Source organism: Catharus ustulatus, chromosome 1 (genome assembly GCF_009819885.2).
Source record: "Catharus ustulatus isolate bCatUst1 chromosome 1, bCatUst1.pri.v2, whole genome shotgun sequence".
Lineage (NCBI taxonomy): Eukaryota > Metazoa > Chordata > Aves > Passeriformes > Turdidae > Catharus > Catharus ustulatus.
Genome location: NC_046221.1, coordinates 165,378,245 through 165,404,968, shown reverse-complemented (window position 1 = coordinate 165,404,968; position 26,724 = coordinate 165,378,245). Strand labels below are relative to the sequence as shown.

At 58.6% G+C, this 26,724-nt stretch overlaps 2 protein-coding genes across 3 annotated transcripts in view; both read right to left on the bottom strand.

The window, feature by feature from the left end:
* The window catches only part of LOC116999522 (NAD(P)(+)--arginine ADP-ribosyltransferase 2-like), a 703,496-nt gene that overhangs the window by 28,322 nt on the left and 648,450 nt on the right, over window positions 1-26,724 (bottom strand). The gene's annotated exons all lie outside the window — the stretch shown is intronic.
* PUF60 (poly(U) binding splicing factor 60) lies at window positions 1,128-23,717 on the bottom strand. Of its 2 annotated transcripts, XM_033056477.1 has the most exons (11): window positions 23,620-23,717; window positions 17,467-17,562; window positions 15,168-15,257; window positions 14,247-14,297; window positions 9,991-10,152; window positions 8,148-8,240; window positions 6,849-7,062; window positions 5,030-5,220; window positions 3,718-3,853; window positions 2,806-3,041; window positions 1,128-1,804 (listed from the first exon to the last, which is right to left on the bottom strand). In XM_033056477.1, the coding sequence occupies exons 1-11, from the start codon at window positions 23,644-23,646 to the stop codon at window positions 1,505-1,507; spliced, it is 1,596 nt and encodes a 531-aa protein (XP_032912368.1). In that variant the 5' UTR covers window positions 23,647-23,717; the 3' UTR covers window positions 1,128-1,504. The 2 variants fall into 2 exon arrangements, with proteins under 2 accessions (XP_032912368.1, XP_032912376.1); XM_033056485.1 differs by lacking the exon at window positions 14,247-14,297.

Here is a 26,724-nt window from a genome sequence, read left to right as displayed (position 1 = left end):
CCCCCAGGGTGACCCCTACCCCAAATTTCCCCTCAGCTCCATCCCAACCCCTGGGCCCAGCCTGGAGGGGAGGGGCTGCAGGGAGCTGGGCTGGGCTGGGGCACCCAGAGCACGGCTTTAGGCCCAGCCTTGCTCCTCAGGGTGCCAAGCTGGGCTGAGGAGATGCCAGCCCTGTGCCAGCCCTGTGCCAGTCTGGGCTAGGGAGGTGCCAGCCCTGTGCCAAACTGGGCTGAGGATGTGCCAGGCTGGGCTGGGGCACCCACAGGGCTCTTCTTTAGGCCCAGCCTTGCTCCTCAGGGTGCCAAACTGGGCTGGGGCACCCACAGAGCTCTTCTTTAGGCCCAGCCTTGCTCCTCAGGGTGCTAAACTGGTCTGGGGAAGTGCCAGGCTGGGCTGGGCACCCAGAGCACGGCTTTAGGCCCAGCCTTGCTCCTCAGGGTGCCAAACTGGGCTGGGGCACTCAGAGCACGGCTTTAGGCCCAGCCTTGCTCCTCAGGGTGCCAAACTGGGCTGAGGAGGTGCCAGCCCCGTGCCAGCCCTGTCCCACACACACACAAGTGACTCCAGCTTTCTTTGTGTCTTTATCTCAACGCCCCAGAGCAGATCCCTGTGCCCGCCCTGGAATGTCCTGGAATGTCCTTTACACACGGCTACAAAAATCCTGGCGGCACAGGGGCAGGGCCAGGCCAGGAGCTGAGCCTGGCCGAGTCCTTGGAATAGAGCTGGGCTTAGTCCCTGGAGTGGAGCTGGGCTGAGCACTGGGATCAGAGCTGGGCTGAGTCCTTGGACTGGAGCTGGGCTGAGCCCTTGGACTGGAGCTGAGCTGAGTCCCTGGACTGGAGCTGGGCTTAGTCCTTGGACTGGAGCTGGGCTGAGTCCCTGGACTGGAGCTGGGCCGAGTCCTTGGACTGGAGCTGGGCTGATTCTCCAGATCTGAGCTTGGACTAGGCCTGGGATCAGAGCTGGGCTGAGTCCTTGGACTGGAGCTGGGCTGAGCACTGGGATCAGAGCTGAGCTGATTCTACAGATCAGAGCTTGGACTAGGCCTGGGATCAGAGCTGGGCCCATTTCTCAGATCTGAGCTCAGTCAGGCCCTGGGATCAGAGCTGGGCAGATTCCCCAGATCCGAGCTTGGACAAGGTGTGGGATCAGAGCTGGGCCCATTTCTCAGATCTGAGCTCAACCAGGCCCTGGGATCAGATTTGGACCAATTCCCAGAAGCCAAGTCCAGCCAAACCCTGGGATCAGATTTGGGCCCATTCTCCAGATCCAAGCCCAGCTCTGGGCTCAGTTTTGGGCCGTTCCCATCCCAAGATCCCTGGGCTCAGCTTGGGGCTGCTCCCTAGCCCCAAACCCATCCCCAAGATCACTCAGCTCAGTTTGGGGCCATTCCCCAGCCCCAAGCTCAGCTCTAGGCTCAGTTTTGGGCCGCTGCCAGCCCCAAGCCCAGCTCCAGGCTCACCCCTGGGCTCAGTCTGGCCCCAGGCCCAGCTCTAGGCTCAGCTCACGCCGACAGGTCGCTGTTGTCGAACCTCTCCTGGTCGTAGACCTCGGCCACCACCTTCCTGCCGGCGAACCAGCGGCCGTTGAGCGCCTGGATGGCTTTGTGCGTCTCGGCCGCCAGCGAGAACTCCACGAAGATCTTGACGATGATGTCGGCGTCCTCCTCCTCGCCCTGCTTCTCCTGGTAGATGATCACCCTGTTCACCGCCCCGAACTTGCCGCACTCCTCCGTCACCTCGCCCTCCAGGTCGTCGTCGATGTCCTTGGGGTCCACCATGTTCCGCAGCACCATCACCGTGGACTGGGGGAGTTAATTAATGGTAATTAATGAGGGATGGCACCCCAATCCCAGGCTGGCTGTTCCAGGCACACTCCATGGGATCATGGACTGAGGGGGAGTTAATTAACTTTAATTAATGGGGGATGGCACCCCAAACACAGGCACACTCCACACCAGGGACTGAGGAGAAGGGGAGTTAATTAACTGTTAATTAATGAGTGAGAGCACCCCAATCCCAGGCACGCTCCATACCATGGACTGAGGGGATGGGGAATTAATTAATTGCTAATTAATGGGTGAGGACACAGCCCAGCACCCCAATCCCAGGCGCACTCCATATCAAGGACTGAGGGGAAGGAGAGTTAATTAATTGTTAATTAATGTGTGAGAGTACCCCAATCCCAGGCACATTCCATGGGACCATGGACTGAGGAGAAGGGGAGTTAATTAACTGTTAATAAATGAGTGAGAGCACCCCAATCCCAGGAACGCTCCATACCATGGGCTGAGGGGAAGGGGTGGGGAGTTAATTAAATGTTAATTAATGTGTGAGGGCACAGCGGAGCACCCCAATCCCAGGCACAGTCCATATCATGGACTGATGGGAAGGGATAGGGATTTAATTAACTGTAAATTAATGAGTGAGGGCACCCCAATCCCAGGCACACTCTGTGGAACCATGGACTGATGGGAAGGGATGGGAGTTAATTAACTGTTAATTAATGAGTGAGAGCACCCCAATCCCCAGGCTGGCTGTTCCAGGCACAGTCCATGGGACCGTGGAATGAAGGGAAAGGATGGAGGAGTTAATTAAATATTAATTAACGTGTGAGAGCACAGTCCAGCACACCCCTGGCTCACACCTATCCCATTTCTCACCTCCTGCTTGCACAGCACTTTCTGCACAACCATGTGGCTCACACCTGGCACACATCTGTCCCACACCTGGCACACATGACCACGTGGCACACACCTGGCACACACCTGTCCCACACCTGTCCCACACCTGTCCCATTTCTCACCTCCTGCTTGCGCAGCAGCTTCTGCATGACCATGTGGCGCGCGCTGCTGCCCGAGATGCTCATGTGCTCCTGCTCGCTCAGCATCTCGGGCCGCTCGGCCTCCTGCAGCACCTCCTCCTCCTCCTTGTCCTTCTTCACCTCCACCAGCCCCAGCGCCGGGGGGCTGGCCAGGATGGGGTTCACCACCCCCACCTGGGGGATGGTCACCGGGATGGGCGGCCGGGCGGGGGTCACTCCTGGGGCGGGGAGAGGGGTCAGTGATGGGCAGGGACACCTGGGGATGGGCAGGGACAGCTGGGGATGGGCAGGGACACCTGGGGATGGGCAGGGACACCTGGGGGATGGTCACCGGGATGGGCAGCCAGGCAGGGGTCACTCCTGGGGAAGGGAGAGGGGTCAGTGATGGGCAGGGACACCTGGGGATGGTCAGTGACACCTGGGGAATGGTCACTGGGATGGGCAGCCAGGCAGGGGTCACTCCTGGGGCAGGGAGAGGGGTCAGTGATGGGCAGGGACAGCTGGGGATGGGTGGCCAGGCAGCGGTCACTCCGGGGGTGGGGAGAGGGGTCAGTGACACCTGGGCAGTGACAGCTGGGGATGGGCAGGGACAGCTGGGGATGGGCAGGGACAGCTGGGAGATGGTCAGTGACACCTGGGGGATGGTCACCGGGATGGGCGGCCGGGCAGGGGTCACTCCTGGGGACAGGGGTCAGTGATGGCTGGGTGATGGTCAGTGACACCTGGGGATGGTCAGTGACACCTCCTGCCAGCAGGAAGGGACACACAGGTGACAGGAAGGGAACACAGACAGGTGAGAGGAGGGGACAAACACAGGTGACACACACAGCTGACACACACACACAGGTGACACACAAAGGTGACAGGTGACACCCAGGTGACACCAGGACCCACCTGTGATGACCCCTGGCGCCTGTGCAGCCATCACAGCCTGGGGCAGGGCCCCCAGGGGCTGGGCCAGTGTCAGGGCAGGGGACACCAGCCCAGGTGTGGCCAGCGTGCCCAGCACTGCAGCTCCTGCCACGGCCTCCTGGGGACACACAGCAATTCCATTGGATTGTAATCATTTAATTTAATTAATTCAATTTCATTTCATTGCTCCCACCCTGCACACACACATTAAAGATTATAAAAGCTAAAAAACTTCTCCCAATACTTTAATTCCTTCACTTCTCATTGAAATGGATGACAAGCACACACACATTAAAAATTAAAAAAATAAAAACTTCCCCCAATACTTTTAACTCCTTCACTTTTCACTAAAATTGATGACAAGGGGCAGAGAACACACATTAAAAACATAAAAAGCTAAAAAACTTCCCCCAATACTTTAATTCCCTCACTTCTCACTGAAATGGATGACAAGCACACACACATTAAAAACACAAAAAGTTAAAAAACCTCTCCCCAATACTTTAACTCTTGTTAGAAGTGCTGGAATCTCCTCTGCATGGGCTGCACTGAGCAGCAATTCCTGCCCCAGAAAAATCCCCAAACACAAAAGGGATCCCCAAACAGGGCTGGGATTTCCTCTCTGCATGGGGGATGCTGCTGCCCAAGGCAGGGAGAGGGGCAATCTGTGCTCCCACCAGGAGCTCCCAGCACTTCAGGAGAACTAAACCAGAGTTTTTTAACAATACCCAACCTAGCCCAACACCTGAGATGTGCCTGTCTCACCTGAGCTGTGCCATTGCCTCACCTGAGCCATCCCCTGAGCCATCCCCATCTCACTTGAGCCATCCCCTGAGCCATCCTCATCTCACCTGAGCCATCCCCCTCTCACCTGAGCTATTCCCTGAGCCATCCTCATCTCACCTGAGCCATCCCCATCCCACCTGAGCCATCCCCTCTCACCTGAGCCATCCCCTGAGCCATCCCCATCTCACTTGAGCCATCCCCTCTCACCTGAGCCATCTCCCTCTCACTTGAGCCATCCCCATCCCACCTGAGCCATCCCCTGAGCCATCCCTATCTCACCTGAGCCATCCCCATCTCACCTGAGCCATCCCCTCTCACCTGAGCCATCCCCCTCTCACCTGAGCCATCCCCTGAGCCATTCCCCTCTCCCCTGAGCCATCCCCATCCCACCTGAGCAGTCCTCTCTCACCTGAGCCATCCCCATCCCCCCGAGCCATGCCCTGACCCCCTCCCCCCTCCCCTGACCCCCCTCCCCTCTCCCCTGACCCTCTCCCCTCTCCCCTCTCACCTGCGCGGTGATCTTGGCGGTGGCGGCGGCAGCAGCCACGGCAGCGGCGGGCGGGAGCCCCCCGGGCGTGGCGGGGGTCAGCAGGGGCATGGGGGGCGTCACGGCCTTGCCCACGCGCAGGTACTGCCCCCCCAGGTCAAAGAGGTTCATGGAGGACACGGCGTCCTGCGAGGACTGCGCCTTCTCGTACTCTGGGGAGAGGGAGCGGGGTCAGGGGTGGGAGTGGGCTGGGAATGGGATTGGACTGGGGGGAACTGGAGTGGGCTGGGGGAATGGGATTGGACTGGGGGGAATGGGATTGGACTGGGGGGAATGGGATTGGACTGGGGGGAACGGGATTGGACTGGGGGGAACGGGATTGGACTGGGGGGAACGGGATTGGACTGGGGGGAACGGGATTGGACTGGGAATGGGGCTGGACTGGGGGGAATGGGATTGGACTGGGGGAAACAGGATTGTACTGGGGGAAACTGGATTGTACCGGGGGAATGGGATTGTACTGGGAAATGGGATTGGACTGGGGAATGGGATTGGACTGGGGGAATGGGGATGTACTGGGCAACACCACCCAAAACCAGAGCTTTACTGGGGAAAATGGGGTTGTACAGGGCAAAAATGGAATTATGGAATGGGTTGGTGAGGTAGAGATCATCAACACCACCCACAGGTGGGATTGTACTGGGGAAAATAGGGTTGTACAGGGAAACAATGGGATTGTACTGGGTGAAAATGGGATTGTACTGGGTGAAAATGGGGTTATGGGATGGTCTGGCGCAGGGCATCAGCAGCACCCACAGATGGGGTTTTATTGTGCAAAAATGGAATTATGGAAATGCTCTGGTGCAGGGGGAGAGCATCCACAAATGGGGATTTTATTGTGCAGTCATGGAATTATGGAATGCTCTGAGGGAGAGAGCTTCAACATCATCCACAAATGGGGATACCCAACCCCAAAGCCACCCCCAGGAGCACCCCCATTCCCACTGAAATTCCTTCACCAGAAAATTCTCAACCCCAAAAACCTCCCCAGGAGCAGAGGCCACTCCCACTGAAATTCCTTCACCATTTCCCAGTTCCAAACCCAAACAAATTCCTCCACCAGGAATTTCCCAATTCCAAACCCACCCCAGCAGCAGAGGACACCCCCAACAAAATTCCTTTACTAAGGTGGAAAACCCAAACCCCAGAACACCCCAGGAGCACTCCCACTGAAATTCCTTCACCAGGAATTTCCCAATTCCAAACCTAAGAGCAGAGGCTACTTCCACTGAAATTCCTTCAGCAGGAATTTCCCAATTCCAATCCCAAACAAACTCCTCCACCAGAAATTTCCCAGTTCCAAACCCCACCCCAAATCCACCACAGGAGCAGAGGACACCCCCATCAAAATCCAAAATTCCTCCACCAGGAATTTCCCAATTCACAACCCAAACCCCAAAGCCATCTCCAGGAGCACCCCCACTCCCACTGAAACTCCTTCACCATTTCCCAATTCCAAACCCAAACAAATTCCTCCACCAGGAATTTCCCGATTCTAAAACCAGCCCCAAAGCAGAGGCCACTCCCACTGAAATTCCTAAACCAGGAATTTCCCAATTCCAACCCCAAACCCAAACCCACCCCAGGAGCAGAGGCCACTGCCTCTGAAATTTCTCCACCAGGAATTTCCCAATTCCAAACCCAAACAAATTCCTCCACCAGGACTTTCCCAGTTCCAAACCCCACCCCAAATCCACCACGGGAGCAGAGGCCACTCTCATCCCACCCCTCCCATGGATCCCACCCCATCCCACTGATCCCACCCCTCCCCATCCCGTACCGATGAACCCGTAGCCCTTGTGCTTGCCCGTGGTGGGGTCCCGGGCCAGCGTGCACGATTTGATCTTTCCGAAAGCCTCGAACACGCTCTTGATGTCATCGTCCGACAGGTCCTGGTGCACCGAGGCCACGTAGATGCGGTTGAAGGCCCGAGCCTCCTCGGCCAGCTGGTCAATGATGGGCTGAGCCTGCCCGATGTTGCTGGGCCTGCCCACCTGCGGGGACACGGGGACAGTGGGGACACTGGGGACATGGAGCTGGGAGGGGCTGGAGTGACAGGAGGGGCTGGGGAGCTGGGAAGGAGCCCCAGGAGAGGGTCAGGAGCTGGGAAGGAGCCCCAGGAGAGGGTCAGGAGCTGGGAAGGAGCCCCAGGAGAGGGTCAGGAGCTGGGAAGGAGCCCCAGGAGAGGGTCAGGAGCTGGGAAGGAGCCCCAGGAGAGGGTCAGGAGCTGGGAAGGAGCCCCAGGAGAGGGTCAGGAGCTGGGAAGGAGCCCCAGGAGAGGGTCAGGAGCTGGGAAGGGGCCCCAGGAGAGGCTCAGGAGCTGGGAAGGAGCCCCAGGAGAGGCTCAGGAGCTGGGAAGGGGCCCCAGGAGAGGGTCAGGAGCTGGGAAGGAGCCCCAGGAGAGGGTCAGGAGCTGGGAAGGAGCCCCAGGAGAGGCTCAGGAGCTGGGAAGGAGCCCCAGGAGAGGCTCAGGAGCTGGGAAGGGGCTCAGCCTGAAGAAAAGGAGGCTCAGGGGGCCCTTGTGGCTCTGCACAAGTCCCTGCCAGGAGGGGACACCGGGGGGATTTGGGATTTGGGATCTGCTCAGGGAACAGGGACAGGAGCAGAGGGAACAGCTCAGGCTGGGCCTCCAGGCTGGACACCAGCAGGGATTTCCCCATGGAAAGGACAGGCAGGGGCTGCCCAGGCAGGTTTGCAGTGCCCATCCCTGGAGGTGTCCCCTGGAGGTGGCACTCAGAGCTCTGGGCTGGGGACAAGGTGGGGATGGGTCCCAGACTGGATTTTCCCATTGAACAGCTTCTTTGCTGGGTGATATGGACAGCCCAAGGAGCAGAGCCCAGGGGGAATTTGGGGGATTGTCCTCACAGAGGAGGGACCCAGAGCCACCTGCTGGGACTGGGATTCCAGCTGGGACTTGGATTCCAGCTGTGACGCCACAGCTCACACCACAATCCCAGCTCCATGCTGGACACCAGGGCCCAGCAGTTTTCCTTTCCCCCCTCCCAGGGCTGTGGGGAGCGTTTCCAGCCCTGGCTCTGTCACTCCCAAGTTCTGAGCAGCAGGAATTTGTGTCACTCACCTTGATGTTCCTGCCCCCCAGCATGACAGAGTTCATCTGCTCCAGGGCCAGCTGGGCAGCCTCAGGCACCTCGTACTCCACGAAGGCAAAGCCCTGGCAGGGAGGAGAGCCCTCAGTCACTGCAGCTGTGCAGCCTCCAGGGGGAGGATTCCCCCCACACCCATCCCAGAGCAGCATTTTATCACGGCAGGAAATGCAAAAATCTGATTGGGGAGCCCCTCAGGGTCTGAGCAACCAGGGAGCAACCCAGCACACCCAGGGAGCTGCAAAGACCCACCCCAGGGCTAAAGGAGCCTGATCTCCACAGGGATGGAGCCCTCTCCTCTCCTGGAAAGAGAAGAGAGAAGGAGAAAAGAGAGAAAGAAGAGAAAAGAAAAAGATAAAAAAGAGAAAAAAAGGAGAAAAAAAAAGAGAAAAAGGAGAAAAAAAGAGAAAAAAAGAAGAGAAAAGAAGAGAAAAGAAGAGAAAAGAAGAGAAAAGAAGAGAAAAGAAGAGAAAAGAAGAGAAAAGAAGAGAAAAGAAGAGAAAAGAAGAGAAAAGAAGAGAAAAGAAGAGAAGAGAAGAGAAGAGAAGAGAAAAGAAGAGAAAAGAAGAGAAAAGAAGAGAAAAGAAGAGAAAAGAAGAGAAGAGAAAAGAAGAGAAAAGAAGAGAAGAGAAGAGAAAAGAAGAGAAAAGAAGAGAAAAGAAGAGAAAAGAAGAGAAAAGAAGAGAAGAGAAAAAAGAGAAGAAAAGAGAAGAAAAAAGAAGAAAAAAGAAGAAAAAAAGAGAAGAAAAAAGAGAAGAAAAAAAAGAAAAAAGAGAAGAAAAGAGAAGAAAAAAGAGAAAAAAGAGGAGAAAAAAGAGGAGAAAAAAGAGGAGAAAAAAGAGGAGAAAAAAGAGGAGAAAAAAGAGAAAAGAAAAAAGAGAAAAAAAGAGGAGAGAGGAGAAAAAAGAGAGAAAAGAGAATTCTACAAAGCTGGTTCTTTTGTTAGGACAAAACTCTGTAATTTTTGTATTTTATTGTTTAACCTGAATTCTTTCAACATTCCAATTAAACGTGAGAAAACCTCCAATTGTACCCCTGGATCCATGAAGATAATTAGTTAAGCTGTAAATTTAAGATTCTTCTGGTTTCATTTTTATTAATTCTCTCTCTTATTTCAGCAGGTCTCCCATGACCTGACCCTGGGCTGTCTCACAATTTCAAGTGTTGTTCAGAGTTCCAAGAAAATTATCTGAACTGTTCTGACTTGCCAGTTTTATGGTTTTCCCCAGCCAATCCCACAGAGGTTTGGGGCTATCCAAGCAATCCCACTGAGGTTTGGGGCTATCCAAGCAATCCCACAGAGGTTTGGGGCTATCCAAGCAATCCCACTGAGGTTTGGGGCTATCCAAGCAATCCCACACAGGTTTGGGGCTATCCAGGCAATCCCACACTGGTTTTGGTGGGACAGGATCCCCAATCCCACACTGGTTTGGGGTTATCCAGGCAATCCCACAGAGGTTTTGGTGCTCCAGGCAATCCCCAAAGGCACAGGACCCCAAATCCCACATTGGTTTGGGGCTATGCAGGCAATCCCACACTGGTTTGGGGCAATCCCACATTGGTTGGGGCTATCCAGGCAATCGCACAGAGGTTTTGGTGCTCCAGGCAATCCCCCAAAGGCACAGGACCCCAAATCCCACATTGGTTTTGGTGCTCCAGGCAATCCCACAGAGATTTGGGGCAATCCCCCAAAGGCACAGGACCCCAAATCCCACACTGGTTTGGGGCTATCCAGGCAATCCCACTCTGATTTTGGTGCTCCAGGCAATCCCCCAAAGGCACAGGACCCCAACTCCCCCTCTCCAGAGCCCCTCCCACCTTGTGCTTCATGGTGACCGAGTCCCAGGACATGTCGATGCTCTTGATGGGCCCGAAGGGGGCGAACGCCTGCCGGATGGTGTCCTCGCCCAGCTCGTAGTAGATGGAGCCCACGTAGACCCGGCACATGATGGCGAGAGCGCGCTGCCTCTGGGCCGCCATCTGTGGGAGACAAGGACTGGCCGGTCAGGGCCGGGCTGGCCGAGCCCCCGGGGCCTCCTCCCGCTGCTGTCCCTCCCGGAGCCAGCCCTGGCACAGCCCTGGCACAGCCCTGGCACTGCCCGCACGGCCGGCAGCTCCCTGCTGCCTGCGCGGGGCTCGCTGCGGGTAAAGCCCGGCTCAAGCCTGGCTCAAGCCCGGCTCATCCTGCGGGGCTCCCCCAGCCTGAGCTCATCTCCAGCCAGGAGGGGATCCCTGGGCTCTAGGGCAGCAAAGGGCTGAGCTCTGGGCACGGGGAGAATCCCTCCCGCTCCCCCCCCGAGCGCACAGAGCGGCTCTGGGCACTCCCACCCCCACCCCAAAGGGTCTGCGGCTGGCAAAACTGGGACCAACTGGGACAAACTGGGAGCCTCCCCCCACCCCCGGCAGGCCGGGATCAGCACTGGGCACCGGTCCCAGAGCTCCCGAGCAGAGCCAAAGCTCGCAGCCGTGCCCAGCGGGGCTCGGGGGTGGTGCCAGCTCTCATCCCTGCTCTGGTGGCACTGGTGGCACTGGGACAGCCCCAGCACGGCTGGCTCTGCTGCTGTGCCCTAAGCCTGCCTGCAAAGCTGCTCCCAACACAAAGCCAGGCACTCCTCACGGCAGGGATCCCAAAAGCAGAGCACGGAGCGGCCCCGGGGGTGTGGGGCCCTGGAGGAGTCACTGCCTGCACTCAGGGCACGGCTCTGGGGCAGGGGGACACCCCTGGGGCAGGGGGACACCCCTGGGGCAGCAGGAGCCTGGTGCAGAGCAGCAGGGGATGCCTCTGGCCCTGCCCAGCACCACAGCAGGGAGCTCTGAGCACCCCCAGGGCACAGGAAAGCACTCAGGGCGTTCAGGAGAGCATTTCTGGGGAGCTCTGGGGCACGGGGAAAGCACTCAGGGCCCTCAGGAGAGCATTTCTGGGGAGCCCTAGGGAGCTCTGGGGCACAGGAAAGCACTCAGGGCCCTCTCCAGGCTGATTTTGGGGTTCCTAGGGAGCTCTGGGGCACAGGGAAACACTCACGGCCCTCTCAAGGCTGATTTTGGGGTGCCTAAGGAGCCCTGGGGCACAGGGAAAGCACTCAGGGCCTTCAGGAAAGCATTTCTGGGGTGCCCTAGGGAGCTCTGGGGCACAGGAAAGCACTCAGGGCCCTCTCAAGGCTGATTTTGGGGTGCCCTGGGGAGCTCTGCCATGCCTGGGGACACTGCAGCCCCTCTGGGACAGAACTCCTGCCACTCCTGCACTGCACACAGGACACTGCAAACAGGGACAGCTCCCAGCCCAGGTTGTCCCTGAGGTGACATCAAACCCCAGCTGCTGTCCCTGAGGTGACATCAAACCCCAGCTGCTGCTTCTGAGGTGACACTCAGCCCAGACTGCTGCCCTTGAGGTGACACTGAGCCCCAATTGCTGCTCCTGAGGTGACATCAACCCCAACTGCTGTCCCTGAGGTGACATCAAGCTGCAGACTCTGCTCCTGGTGACACTGAGCCCCAAATGTTGCTCCTGAGGCGACATTCAGCCCAGACTGCTGCCCTTGAGGTGACACTGAGCCCTAATTGCTGCTCCTGAGGTGACATCAAGCCTGCAGACTACCCCTGAGGTGACATCAAACCCCAAGTGCTGCTCCTGAGGTGAGTCCCAGCCCAGACTGCCACTGCTGAGGTGACATGGAGCCCCAAATGTCACTGCTGAGGTGACTCCCAGCTTGCCCCCTGCCTGCTCTGGGGTTCCTGGCCCTGGCCTGGCTCTCTCTGCTCTGCAGCCCTGTGGCACGTGCAGGGCAGTGCCTGGGGGTCCCAGGGAGGGGCTCAGTGCCACGGCAGTGTCCCCCTGGTGTCCCCTGCAGGAGGAAACCCCCACCCTGGACTCTGCAGGAGAGCTGGGCACTGAAGAGGCCTCGGGATTGTCACACCAAGAATTCCTTCCTGAGAGGGGAGTCAGGCACAGGGAGAGGCTGCCCAGGAGCCCCCACCCATCCCTGCAGCGTGCAGGGAACACCAGAGCCGGGGGCACAGGTGGGACTGGTGACCCTGGGGGTCTTTTCCAGGTTAATGGCCCTGGGGTTTTGGAGCTGCAGAGCTGGGATGGGCCCTGCTGCCTCTGGGTGCCACCAACAGCAGCTCCAGCTGGGGTTTGTGCCCTGGGCAGCTGTGCTGCCAGCACAGATCACTGCCCTCAGCACAGCTCCCTGCTCTCAGCAGCCTCAGGATGGTTTCACTGCCCCTGGGCTCCTTCTCCTCCTGCCAGCACATCTCCCTGCTCTCACTGGCCCCTGGGCCTCCTCCTCCTCCTGCCACATGGCAACCAGGCAGCAGCTCCCACCTGAGGCTGTGCTAAAGGGATTTGGGGTTATTTTAGGGCCACCTTGGGGTGCTCCTGTAGCCAAAGCAGGTGATGCAGCAGTGACCCAGGGGATGCTGAAGGGACAAGGTCACACTGGGACACGTGCAGGGAGGGCTGGGCCCGTGGGGAGTGAGAGCAGAGCTCAGGGAGTGCAGGCTGTGCCCCCCAGAGGAACAGGACAGTGCTGGATAGGAGAGTTTGCACTCTGAGCGTTCTGAACAGGCTTGGGGTGAGGCACCTGCCAGGAAGGGACCTGAACTGCACCTGGGGTCTGCTGAACTGCACCTGGGACCTGCTGAACTGCTCTGTACTGCACCTGGGACCTGCTGAACTGCACCTGGAACCTGCTGACAGCTCTGAACTGCACCTGGGATCTGCTGAACTGCAACTGGGACCTGCTGAACTGCTCTGTACTGCACCTGGGATCTGCTGACAGCTCTGAACTGCACCTGGGGTCTGCTGAACTGCACCTAGGATCTGCTGGACTGCCCTGAACTGCACCTGGGACCTCCTGACTGCTCTGAACTGCGTCTGGGATCTGCTGAACTGCTCTGAACTGCACCTGGGATCTGCTGAACTGCTCTGAACTGCACCTGGGACCCCCTGAACTGCACCTGGGATCTGCTGAACTGCCCTAAACTGCACCTGGGACCTGCTGAACTGCACCTGGGATCTGCTGAACTGCTCTGAACTGCACCTGGGACCTGCTGAACTGCACCAGGCTGCTGCTCCTGGGCTGTGACTCCTGAGACAGGAATGGCTGAGGAAAAGGGGTCACAGCCCTGTGCCCTGGGGGGGGTCACAAACGACCAAAACTTTCCTGTGCCACCAACTCAGCTGTGCCCAGCTGGGGACAAGGAGCCCAAACCAACTGAGAGCTGGAGTTGCACTGTCAGGGAGCAGCTCCAGGGATGGGGGAGATCCTGGGCATCCAACCCCATCTCTGCCAAATGCACACCAAGGGGGCTGTTCTGCTCCATTCCAAACATCCCCTGACCCACGACACCCAGCCACAGGAGGGACACTGGGGGCCTCCCTGCAGTGCCCTTTCAACCCTCTGTGTGTCACAGCAGGCACAAATCTGGAGTTCCAGCAAGATGGGGATTTCCAAACTCGCAGAAGAACCTTTGGGTGCAGTCACAGGATGCTTTGCCCAGTTCTAGAGAAAGGAGGGGACGGCCCATGCCAAGCCATCCAGCTCTTTGTGGCCTCTGGTTAGCAGGGGCACAAAGGCTCCCCCAGGGTCTCTGCTCAGTCCTGCCCGAGGGCTCTGTCCCTTGCACGCTGCTTTTGGGACGTGCCACAGCGCCCTGGCGCGGGCCAGGCACAGCCAGGAGAGCGTGGGCTGGGCTCCAGCACCTTCTGCCAGCTGCAGCACCCCGGCCCTCCCTGGCTGCCGGCGGCTTCCAGCAGACATCGCCCCTTGGTGAGTTACCTTGGCCGTTAGAGTGAGGTCGGGGCCCCAGAGCTGGAGCATCCCTAGAAATGCAGCTCCCGCCATTTCACGGGTGTGTTCACAACTGGTGGAAATCTAAAGCTGTCTGTGCCCCCGAGTGGCAGTGTCCCCACAGCCTGGGCTCTTCTCGGGGCAGGGACACCTCGCTCTGCTCCTGGGCGTGTCCAGTGCAGCTGGGGATGTGGGACAAGAGCATTGGCACCACTACGAACGTCCCCACGCTAGGCCCTGACTAAGACAAGTGCCCCAGAAGAAGTGAATATGTCTATTGACCGATTGTAAAGGTGAGAGAGGATCTCCAAAGCCCATTGTCACTGCTGCCATCTGAAAGACAGTAAAGACAGAGTTCAGTCTGTTGGAGCTGAGCATACTACGGCTGTTTGTACAAACTCAAGCAGAGCGGCGGCCTCTCCTTCCTCGGCCCTCGCTGCCCTGGTGAGCCCAGGGCGCCTGGAGCTGCCCAGGCCCCTGCCCAGTGCGCTCCCACGGGCCAGGGGGGGCTCGTGCTGCTGCCTGGGGAAGCAGGGTGGGATCCCAGGGGGGACTCAAGGCAACAGTGACCTCTGTGACCGCTGGCGCTGATTCACCCCCAGCATTTTAGAGGAGCCCCTGAGCTAGAGCAGACCCTCAGAACCAGGCACAGCCCCAGCCTCAGCACAGCCACAGGAAGGGGGGGGTCCTCGGGCAAAGCCCTCCTTCTGGGCTTCCTGACTCGCAGCAAAGGCAGGGAGATGTTCCAGAAACCTCTGAAGGAGGGCAGGGCAGAGCCCAGTGAAGGGTTCTCCCGGGACGGGCATTCCAGAGCAAGCAGGAACAGCCGACAGAACTTGTCCGAAATGGAGAGCGCCCGGGTGCAGGGGAGGGAGAAGGGGCGGCCCTGGGACACGGGGACCCTCCCTCAGGCAGAGGAGATGGCCACAGGACACTGTTCCCAGGATCCCTGCTGCCTTCAGCACCTCCAACACGGCTCAGAAGCAAAACCCACGGCAAAGTCTCTGGCTTCTCAAGAAGGGGCCGTGCAGCAGGACAGGAGTTTGAGAGCATTTCCTGTGGGGACTCCAGAGATCTGCGGGCAATTTGTCAGGTGAGTCAGTGCCTGGGGGAGCTGCAGGCTCAGGGCTGTGCTCTGCTTCCGAGGGCTCCACGTGAGGGGGGGAGCACGGGGCACAGGCAGGGGCTCGCGGGGGCTCTCACCTGGAGGTTGGTGAGCTGCTGCTGCTGGTGGGCGATGGTTTGCTTCACCAGCACGCTCTTGATGCTCTGCTCCATGGCATACTTCTTGGCCTGCAAGGGAAACGGGGGCTCTAGGGGCTGGGCAGCACCTGGGGGGGGAGCGAGGCCTGGTTCTGCTGCCAGAACCTTCCACTGCCCATCCCTGGCACTGCCACAGATCCAGAACCTTCCAGAACTCAGCCCTGAGCACTCTGGCACTGCCCACAGCTCCAGAACCTTCTAGAACCCATCCCTGGCACTGCCCACAGCTCCAGAACCTTCCAGAGCCCATCCCTGGCACTGCCCACAGCTCCAGAACCTTTCTGAGCCCAGCCCTGGCACTGCCCACAGCTCCAGAACCTTCCACTGTCCATCCCTGGCACTGCCCACAGCTCCAGAACCTGCTGGGCTCCATCCCTGGCACTGCCCACAGCTCCAGAACCTTCCAGAGCCCATCCCTGGCACTGCCCACAGCTCCAGAACCTTTCTGAGCCCAGCCCTGGCACTGCCCACAGCTCCAGAACCTGCTGGGCTCCATCCCTGGCACTGCCCACAGCTCCAGAACCTTCCAGAGCCCATCCCTGGCACTGCCCACAGCTCCAGAACCTTTCTGAGCCCAGCCCTGGCACTGCCCACAGCTCCAGAACCTTCCACTGTCCATCCCTGGCACTGCCCACAGCTCCAGAACCTGCTGGGCTCCATCCCTGGCACTGCCCACAGCTCCAGAATCTTCCACTGTCCATCCCTGGCACTGCCCACAGCTCCAGAACCTTCCAGAGCCCATCCCTGGCACTGCCCACAGCTGGCAGCAGCTGGAGCCCTGCACACAGCAGGATGGGGCAGCACAGGGAGCTCCCTGTCCCCTCTCCACCCCACACCCCAGCACAGCCCCTTACCTGCAGGGATGGGGGGCAGGCACGGCCTCCTCCAGTCCTCTCCTCTCAGAGAGCGTCTGCACAGCCAGGGGCTGCAGGAGGGAAGGGGCTGCACCCCCTGGGCTGGGCTCTGCCCTCCCAGCACACCCAGCCTGCTCTGCATGTGTCCCCAGAATGCCCCAGCTCCTCCCTGGCTCTGCTCCCAAAATACCCAGGGCAGCTCCTGAGCACCCCAGCTCTGCTTCCCCAACACCCAGCTCGGCTCCTGAGCGCCCCAGCTCGGCTCCTGAGCGCCCCAGCTCGGCTCCTGAGCGCCCCAGCTCGGCTCCTGAGCGCCCCAGCTCGGCTCCTGAGCGCCCCAGCTCGGCTCCTGAGCGCCCCAGCTCGGCTCCTGAGCGCCCCAGCTCGGCTCCTGAGCGCCCCAGCTCGGCTCCTGAGCGCCCCAGCTCGGCTCCTGAGCGCCCCAGCTCGGCTCCTGAGCGCCCCAGCTCGGCTCCTGCCTGCCCCAGCTCAGATCCTACCTGCCCCAGCTCAGATCCTACCTGCCCCAGCTCGGCTCCTGAGCGCCCCAGCTCAGATCCTGAGCACCCCAGGTCACCCCTGGCTCTGCTCTCCAATGCCCAGTTCACCTCCTGAATGCCCCAGTTCACCCCTGGCTTTGCTCCCAAAATACCCAGGGCAGCTCCTGAGCGCCCCAGCTCTGCTCCCACAATGCCCAGCTCAGCTCCTGAGTGCCCCAGGTCACCTCTGGCTCTGCTCTCCAATGCCCAGTTCACCTCCTGAATGCCCAGCTCACCCCTGGCTCTGCTCCCCAGTGCCCCAGTGCCCCATCCCAGTGCCCCAATTCCCCTCTGGCTCTGCTCTCCAGTGCCCCAGCTCCCCTCCCCAGTGCCCCAATTCCCCTCTGGCTCTGCTCTCCAATGCCCAGTTCACCTCTCCCAGTGCCCCAGCTCCCCCCTGGCTCTCCCTGCACCCCCGTGGCTCCTCTGGGGTTTCTCTCAGCCCTCTCCAACCCACAGCACCACTGCACAGGGGCTCACAGCTGGTGGGACACACGCTCTGGAGTGTTCTGTGGGGACAGTGACAGAGCACATCCCAGCTCCAGCCCTGCTCCCCAGTGACTCTGTGGCACCCCCAGCCCAGCTCTGAATTAGCATGCCATGTGTCTGAACTGACTGACTTGTTTAATTAAGCCCATCCCAGCAATTCCCCATTGTGCTCCCAGAGTGCCCGTGAGCTCCAAACCAAACCAAACCCAACCATTCCTGAGCCCAAAAGTGCCCGAGGGAGCCTCCAGCAGGGCCCTGAGCCCAGAGCTCCTGTGCTGAGCCCCCACCAGTGCCAGAGGCTCACAGGCACCACCCCAGACAGGCAATTCCCAGCTCGTTAAACCCAGCTTTACTCACTTTCTGGAGAGCTTCCTGCTGCTCTGGGGTGAGAGGGGGCAGCCCCAGCTTTGCTGCCGTGCTTTGCCCGTTCTCCATCTTAATGGACTCCGTGCCCTGAGGAGACAGAGAACGCTCAGGAAGGCTCCTCACAGCAGTGAGCTCCTGGCCAGGAACCCAGAGCAGCTCGGGTCAGAGCATGGCACTGCCTGATTCCTTTCCCAGCATGGGAATCCCAGCCCAAGGGATGTGCTGGGCTCTGGCACAGCTCCCCAGGCACTGTGAGCAGACAGTGAGATCCCCCAAGCCCTGCTCACATCACCTGCAGCCCCACGTCCCCATCAGCGTCCTCCTCCCACAGGTTCTCACTTTAAAACCTTCCCTGGAACTTTCCCAAGTCACACAATCGTGGAATGCTCTGGAGGGACCTGAAAGCCCATCCAGTGCCACCCCCCCATGGCAGGGACAGCTCCCACTGTCCCAGGCTGCTCCAGCCCTGTCCAGCCTGGCCTGGGACACATCCAGGGATCCAGGGGCAGCCACAGCTCAGGACACCCTGTGCCAGGGCATCACCCCCTGCCAGGGAAGGATTCCTGCCCAAAATCCCATCCAGCCCTGCCCTGGGGCAATGGGAGCCATTCCCCCTTGTGCTGTCACTGCAGGCCTTGCCTAAAGCCGCCCTCCAGCTCCCTGGAACTGCGATTCCAGCACAGAATTCCCAGTGCTGGGACTGGGACTGAGCCCAGCACACCAATCCCAGAGCTGGGACTGGGACTGAGCCCACACAGCAATCCCAGTGCTGGGACTGGGACTGAGCCCACACAGCAATCCCAGAGCTGGGCCTGGGACTGACCCCACACAGCAATCCCAGTGCTGGGACTGACCCCACACAGCAATCCCAGTGCTGGGACTGGGATTCCAGCTGTGACCCCACTGCTCACAGAATTCCAGCTGTGACTCCAGTGCTCACACCACAATTCCAGCTGTGACTCCAGTGCTCAAACCACGATTCCAGCTGTGACCCCACAGCTCAGACCCCAATTCCAGCTGTGACCCCTCTGCTCAGACCCCGATTCCAGCTGCGACCCCACAGCTCAGACCACGATTCCAGCTGTGATCCCACAGCTCACACCACAATTCCAGCTGTGACTCCACAGCTCACACCACAATTCCAACTGTGACCCCACAGCTCACACAATTCCAGCTGTGATCCCCGCTCAGACCCCAATTCCAGCTGTGACCCCAGTGCTCACACCACAATCCCAGCTGTGACTCCAGTGCTCAAACCACGATTCCAGCTGTGACCCCACAGCTCACACAATTCCAGCTGTGACCCCACAGCTCACACCACAATTCCAGCTGTGACCCCACAGCTCAGACCAGGATCCCAGCTGAGCCCCCAGCTCAGGCCCTGCCTCCCTTCCCACCCCGACCATTCCAGGATATTCCCTCAATCCCCTGACTCTCATCCTGCAGGAGTGAGGCTCCTGGTTCTGTCTCCAGTCCCCTGTGGGGGTTCTGAGCCTTTCCCAGGGTCAGTGAACGTGGGGCAGACAGAAAACAAAACCAAATCCCGTTCTCCAGGGGTCTGGGCAGCATCCAGGGCTGCACTGGTTTCCCTGGTGCCTGCACAAGCAGGCTGGACTGGAACACCCAGCAGGGAGCTGACACGGGACAGAGCTGGCAAAGTTTGGCAAACTGGCAGAAATTGGTGCCAGTGCCCCAAGGCAGGGCTGCACAGAGCACACCCAAGCCGAGAACAAGAGCAGCAGAGCAATGTGGAATGATGGAATTGCTGAGAGTGGAGAGGCCTCACAGCCCACCCAGCCCAGCTGTCCCCTCAGTGCCAAGGCCAGCAGCGACCACGTCCCCAAATGCCACCTGCAGAACGCCCAGGGCACATCCAAAGCTGCTCCAGCACTTCCCAGAGCCTGGCAGGAACCAGAACCTCCCCAAACGGGTCCTTTCTGCAGCAAAGGGCTGCCCCAGCTGCAGCCAGGGCCAGTGACAGAACCACGGCGTGGTCTGGGGAGAAGGAAGGGGGTCCCAGCTCGCCCACAGCGGGTCCCAGCTCACCCAGAGGGGTCCCAGCTCGCCCACAGCGGGTCCCAGCTCGCCCACAGCGGGTCCCAGCTCACCCACAGCGGGTCCCAGCTCGCCCAGCCCCACAGCCCTGCACAGCAGGGACACCTTCCCCTGCCCCAGGCCGGGATTTGGGAATGCAGAAGGAAGTCAGAGGAGCTGGTGTGAGGGCTGGCAGCACAGGGGATGCTCCAAACCCCCTCCAGGGGTTCTACTCTCCCAGGGGGGCAGAGAGCCCAAAGACTGGCAGGAGAGACAAAAGGGAAAATCCCTTTTGTGGATCCTTCCCCTTTTGTGGGAAGTATCCCAGGAAATGAGGGCAGCACTGAGCAGGATCCCAGCACTGCCAAGGGGCCAAGAACCCTTTGGCAAGGCCTCCTCACCTGGAGCAGTCCCAACAGGTGATCCCAGAAAGGTGCAAATGTCACAGGGGCTGTTCACAGGGAATGTGCAATGGACAGTCCAGGGGCTGTTCCCAAATCCCTGGGTCACAGGGAATGTGCAATGGGCTGTCCAGGGGCTGTTCCCAAATCCCTGGGTCACAGCAATATGCAGTGGACTGTCCAGGGGCTGTTCCCAAATCCCTGGGTCACAGCAATGTGCCATGGACTGTCCATGGGCTGTTCCCAAATCCCCTGGGTCACAGCAATGTGCAATGGACTGTCCAGGGGCTGTTCCCAAATCCCTGGGTCACAGGGAATGTGCAATGGACTGTCCAGGGGCTGTTCCCAAATCCCTGGGTCACAGGGAATGTGCCATGGACTGTCCATGGGCTGTTCCCAAATCCCCTGGGTCACAGCAATGTGCAATGGACTGTCCAGGGGCTGTTCCCAAATCCCTGGGTCACAGGGAATGTGCAATGGACTGTCCAGGGGCTGTTCCCAAATCCCTGGGTCACAGGGAATGTGCCATGGACTGTCCATGGGCTGTTCCCAAATCCCCTGGGTCACAGCAATGTGCAATGGACTGTCCAGGGGCTGTTCCCAAATCCCTGGGTCACAGCAATGTGCCATGGACTGTCCAGGGGCTGTTCCCAAATCCCTGGGTCACAGGGAATGTGCCATGGACTGTCCATGGGCTGTTCCCAAATCCCCTGGGTCACTGCAATGTGCAATGGACTGTCCAGGGGCTGTTCCCAAATCCCTGGGTCACAGGGAATGTGCCATGGACTGTCCATGGGCTGTTCCCAAATCCCCTGGGTCACTGCAATGTGCAATGGACTGTCCAGGGGCTGTTCCCAAATCCCTGGGTCACAGGGAATGTGCAATGGACTGTCCAGGGGCTGTTCCCAAATCCCTGGGTCACAGCAATGTGCCATGGACTGTCCAGGGGCTGTTCCCAAATCCCTGGGTCACAGGGAATGTGCCATGGACTGTCCATGGGCTGTTCCCAAATCCCCTGGGTCACTGCAATGTGCAATGGACTGTCCAGGGGCTGTTCCCAAATCCCTGGGTCACAGCAATGTGCCATGGACTGTCCAGGGGCTGTTCCCAAATCCCTGGGTCACAGGGAATGTGCCATGGACTGTCCATGGGCTGTTCCCAAATCCCCTGGGTCACTGCAATGTGCCATGGACTGTCCAGGGGCTGTTCCCAAATCCCTGGGTCACAGCAATGTGCAATGGACTGTCCAGGGGCTGTTCCCAAATCCCCTGGGTCACTGCAATGTGCAATGGGCTGTCCAGGGGCTGTTCCCAAATCCCTGGGTCACAGGGAATGTGCAATGGGCTGTCCAGGGGCTGTTCCCAAATCCCTGGGTCACAGCAATGTGCAATGCGCTGTCCAGGGGCTGTTCCCAAATCCCTGGGTCACAGCAATGTGCCATGGACTGTCCAGGGGCTGTTCCCAAATCCCCTGGGTCCCGTGCAATCACAGTTACCCCTCAGAGAAATTCCAGATTTTCCATTAAAATGGTGATGGGAAGCAGGGAACAAACCCCACCACAAATTCCTGCAGTGCCCCAGCGCCTGCAGATCCAGCCCAGCGCTCCATGGGATCCCAGGAAAGCCAAGAGCCCAGAAATTCCTGCTCTCCCACACCCCCAGCCCGCCCTGGAAAGCTCAAAAATGTCCCAGAGAGAACTCCCATAACAGCCCAGAGGGGTTTGGGAACAGGAGCCAAAAGCAGGGCTTGAACAAGGGGGCTTGGGAAACTCAGCACAAACCCGAGCATTCAAATGGGAATTTGGGAACAGGAGCACAAAAATGAGCATTTAAACGGGAATTTGGGAATAGGAACCCAAAAATGAGCATTTAAATCAATGGGTTTGGGAACAGGAGCCCAAAAATGAGCATTAAAATCAATGGATTTGGGAACAGGAGCACAAAGCTGAGCATTCAAACAGGAATTTGGGAATAGAAACCCAAAAAGGAACCTTTGAACCAATGGATTTGGGAAACTCAGCCCAAATCCGAGCATTTAAACAGGAATTTGGAAACAGGAGCCCAAAAAACAGCATTTGAACTAATGGATTGGGGAACAGGAGCACAAACCTGAGCATTTAAACAGGAATTTGGGAATAGAAACCCAAAACCGAGCATTTAAATCAATGGATTTGGGAACAGGAGTGCAAATCCGAGCATTTAAACAGGAGAATTTGAGAAACCCAGTGCAAACCCGAGTACTGAAATAGGAATTTGGGAACAGAAACCCAAAAATGAGCATTTAAATTAACGGATTTGGGAACAGGAGCACAAACCCGAGCATTTAAACAGGAGAATTTGAGAACAGGAACCCAAAAGCAGCGTTTGAACCAATGGATTTGGGAAACCCAGCCCAAACCCGAGCATTCAAACAGGAATTTGGGAACAGGAACCCAAAAATGAGCATTAAAATCAATGGATTTGGGAACAGGAACACAAACCCGAGCATTTTATCAGGAGAATTTGGGAAGAGGAGTCCAGAAAGATTTGAGAAACCCAGCCCAAAAGCAGCATTTAAACGGGAATTTGGGAACAGTAGCCCAGAAAGGAGGGTTTAAACAGGTGGATTTGTGAACACCAACATAAAACTGAGCATTTAAATAGGAAATTAGGAACAGGAATCCAAAAAAAAGGAGCATTTAAATCAATGGATTTGGGAACAGGAGCGCAAACCCGAGCATTGAAACACGAGAATTTGGGAAGAGGACTCCAAAAAGCAGCGTTTAAACAAGCGGATTTAGGAAATCCAGCCTAAACCCGAGCATTTAAACAGGAATTTGGGAACAGAAAACCAAAAAATAACGTTTGAACCAAAGGATTTGGGAACAGTAGCACAAATCCGAGCATTTAAACAGGAGAATTTGGGAACAGGAGCACAAAAGCAGCGTTTGAACCAATGGATTTGGGAACAGGAGCACAAATCCGAGCATTTAAACAGGAATTTGGGAACAGAAAACCAAAAAACAACGTTTGAACCAATGGATTTGGGAACAGTAGCACAAATCCGAGCATTTAAACAGGAGAATTTGGGAATAGAAACCCAAAAAGGAGCATTTAAATCAATGGATTTGGGGAAACTCAGCCCAAACCCGAGCATTTAAACAGGAATTTGGGAACGGGAGCCCAAATCCGAGCATTTAATCGAAGTTTGGGAACAGGAGTTCAAACCCGACCATTTAAACCGGAATTTAGGAACAGGAGCCCGAATCAGCGTTTGAAGCAATAGATTTATGAAATCCAGCCCAAACCCGATCATTTAAACAGGAGAATTTGGAAAACCCAGCCTAAACCCGAAGATTTAACCGGGAATTTGGGAACAGGAGCCCGAAGCAGCGTTTGAACAGCGAAGCTCTGCCCACAGAACCGCGGCCCCTCAGCGAGAGCCCCGAGCGCTCCCTGCAGGGCCCAGAGCGGCGGGAGCTGAGCAGAGCTCGGAGCCCAGCACCGGCCGGGGAACACCGACACCTTCCCCACACGGAGCAGGCCGCAGAGGCGGAGGAGAACCGGCGGGCTGCGGCGCCGTCCCCTCAGAGCCGCCACCCCTCAGTCGCAGGCCCGGAGAGCGCCCGGCCCAGGCGGACCCCGCTGGCGGCCGTTCCTCCACCCCGGGCCGAGCAGGGGCCCGGGAGGAGCCGGCCCGGCCTGGTCCCGCCGCCCCCTCGCCCCCTCACCAGCGCCATCGTCGTTGTCGCCGCCATCTTGTCCTTCCCGTCTGCAGCACGCGGCTCTCGCGAGAGCTCCGCGGCGCGCGCGCGGGAACAGGGGCGCGCGCGCGCGAGGCCCCGCCCCGAGGGGAAGTATCGCGAGAGCTCGCGGGGCGTCACGTGACCGCGGCGGCTGGCAAGATGGCGCCGCCCAGGCGCCGCCACTGCCGGGGAGCCGCGGCGGGGCCTGGTGTGATCCCGGGGGGAGCAGGGCTCCAGCCTGGCTGCTGCGGCCTCAGCGCCCCTGGGTTGGTGCCGGGCCAGCAGTGCCCGGTGCCTCGGGAAGGTCCAAAGCTGCCGGTGCCACGGGCAGGGCTGTAACTGGCCGGGCCCCGGTTAAATTGGGGTCAAACCGGCTAAAATGCATTAAAGCCGGGTAAAACCAGCTAAAACGGGATAAAACGTGCTAAATCACACTGGTACCGGGTGGCCGAGGGAGGGAACCGCGGAACCCCTCCGGTACCGGCTGTGGGCACCGGGAGGTGCTGGACGTGCCACGGGAGGCCGCACCGGGAACCGCAGTGAAATGTCCCTGTCCCCATCCCGGTGTCTCTGTCCCTTCTCGTGGTTCTGTTCGAGTCCCTGGTGTACAAATTTCAGTGCAGAGCCAAGGTCACACCCCACACAGGGAATAGAGCCGGGCTGGGACAGCTGGGAATGTTCTTTTGGGGACACGTTCGATCCCCTTCCAGTGCCCGAAGGGGCTCCTGGAGAACTGCAGGGAGACCCGGACAAAGGCTTGGAGGGACAGGACACGGGGGATGGCTCCCCGCTGCCAGAGGGCAGGGATGGATGGATTATTGGGAGGGTGTGAGCCCCTGGCACAGGTGCCCAGAGCAGCTGTGGCCTCCCCTGGATCCCTGGCAGTGTCCCTGGACAGGGCTTGGAGCAGCCTGGGACAGTGGGAGGTGTCCTGGTGGCACTGGGGGGTCCCTTCCCACCCAGCCATCCTCGGTGCCAGGGGGTGGAAGAGCAGCTCTGCATTGTCCCAGCCCCAGCCAGGTGTGGGTTCTGCCCAAGGACGAGGAACTGGCACCAGGATTCTGTATTTTCTGTATTCCCACTCTGGAATGTTTACAAGGCTCAGGAAAACCCCCATGGAATTCAGAGCTCCCAGGTTTTATGAAGGATTTGGGGAGTTTGGGGCACTCAAGTTCTCCAAGGGCAGGGAATTGCAGGGTTAAATCCATGGATTTACGGGAGGGGGGCATTAAGGAAGGGCTGGGATGCCCAGGGCAGGTGTGCTCCGCAGGGATTGGGAACCTGCAGCTGTGAGGAGTCCCCTGAACCCCTCCCGGGTTCCCCTGGGGCGAGGAATGACGAGCAGAGCCCTGCAGTGGGGCTGGACCGGCTGCTTTATTGATTTGTCAGGTGGGAACGTTGGCACAGCTGGGGATGCAGCACAGGCTGGGAGTGCAGCCTGAGCTAGCCAGGAATGCAGCACAGGCTGGGAATGCAGCAGGAAATGCAGCCTGAGCTAGCCAGGAATGCAGCAGGGAATGCAGCCTGAGCTAGCCAGGAATGCAGCACAGGCTGGGAATGCAGCAGGAAATGCAGCCTGAGCTGGGGATGCAGCAGAGGCAGGAAATGCAGCAGAGGCAGGAATTGCAGCCTGAGCTGGGGATGCAGCACAGCTGGAATGCAGCAGAGGCAGGAATTGCAGCCTGAGCTGGGGATGCAGCACTGCTGGCTGAGTGCAGATCAAACCCCGTGGGATGCAGCTGGAGCAGGAGCAGGGCAGGGCACACAGAGCTCGGGCAGGCAGAGCCACATCAGCACCGAGCAGGAGCCAGAGGCAGCAGCCCATGGCACAGGGGGAGCTGCAGGAGCAGGGCAGGAAACAGAGCAGCAGCGTGGTGAGAGCCCTGGGACAGAACCAGAACAGGACAGAACCAAAACTGGGTACAGAACCAGCACAGGGAACAGAGCAGCAGCGTGGTGAGAGCCCTGGGACAGAACCAGAATGGGACAGAACTGGGTACAGAACCAGCACAGGGCACAGAGCAGCAGCATGGTGAGAGCACTGGGACAGAACCAGAGCAGGACAGAACCAGCACAGAGCAGCAGCGTGGTGCAATCACCAGGACAGAACCAGAGCAAGATTTCCCCAGCACACTCTGAGCAGCAGGAGCAGCACCAGCACAGAGCAGGATGCCAGGGGCAGAATTCTCTGGCACAGCCAGACAAGCACCAGCACAGAGCAGTGGCACAGAGCACAGGGCAGGATTCCAGAGCCTGATTCCTCTGGCAGAGCAGCACCAGCACAGAGCAGGATTTCAGAGCCAGTTTTCCCTGGCACAGCCAGAGCAGCACCAGCACAGAACGCAGAGCAAGATTCCAGAGCCTGATTCCTCCGGCAGAGCAGCACCAGCACAGAGCACAGAGCAGGATGCCAGAGTTGGATTCCTCTGGCACAGCACAGAGCAGGATGCCAGAGCTGGATTCCCCTGGCACAGCCAGAGCAGCACCAGCACAGAGCACAGAACACAGAGCAGGATTTCAGAGCCAGTTTTCCCTGGCACAGGCAGAGCAGCACCAGCACAGAGCAGGATGCCAGAGGCTGATTTCCCTGCACAGCAGGAGCAGCAGTGGCACAGAGCAGTGGCACAGCACAGCAGGGTGGTGCAGATCACCAGGACAGCACCAGAACAGAGTCTGAGCAGGAGGAGCAGCACAGAGCAGGATGGCAGAGCTGGATTCCCCTGGCACAGCACAGAGCAGCATTGGCACAGAGCAGGATGCCAAAGGCAGTTTTCCCTGGCACAGCAGGAGCAGCACCAGCACAGCACAGAGCAGCACAGAGCAGGATACCAGAGCTGGATTCCCCTGGCACAGCAGGAACAGGATACCAGAGCTGGATTCCCCTGGCACAGCAGCACCAGCACAGAGCAGGATGGCAGAGCCAGTTTCCTATGGCACAGCAGGAGCAGGATTTCAGATCAGCTTTCCCTGGCACAGTGGGAGCAGCAGGAGCACAGCGCAGAGCAGGATGTCAGAGCCAGTTTCCTATGGCACAGCACACAGCAGGATGCCAAAGGCAGTTTTGCCTGGCACAGCACGAGCAGCAGTGGC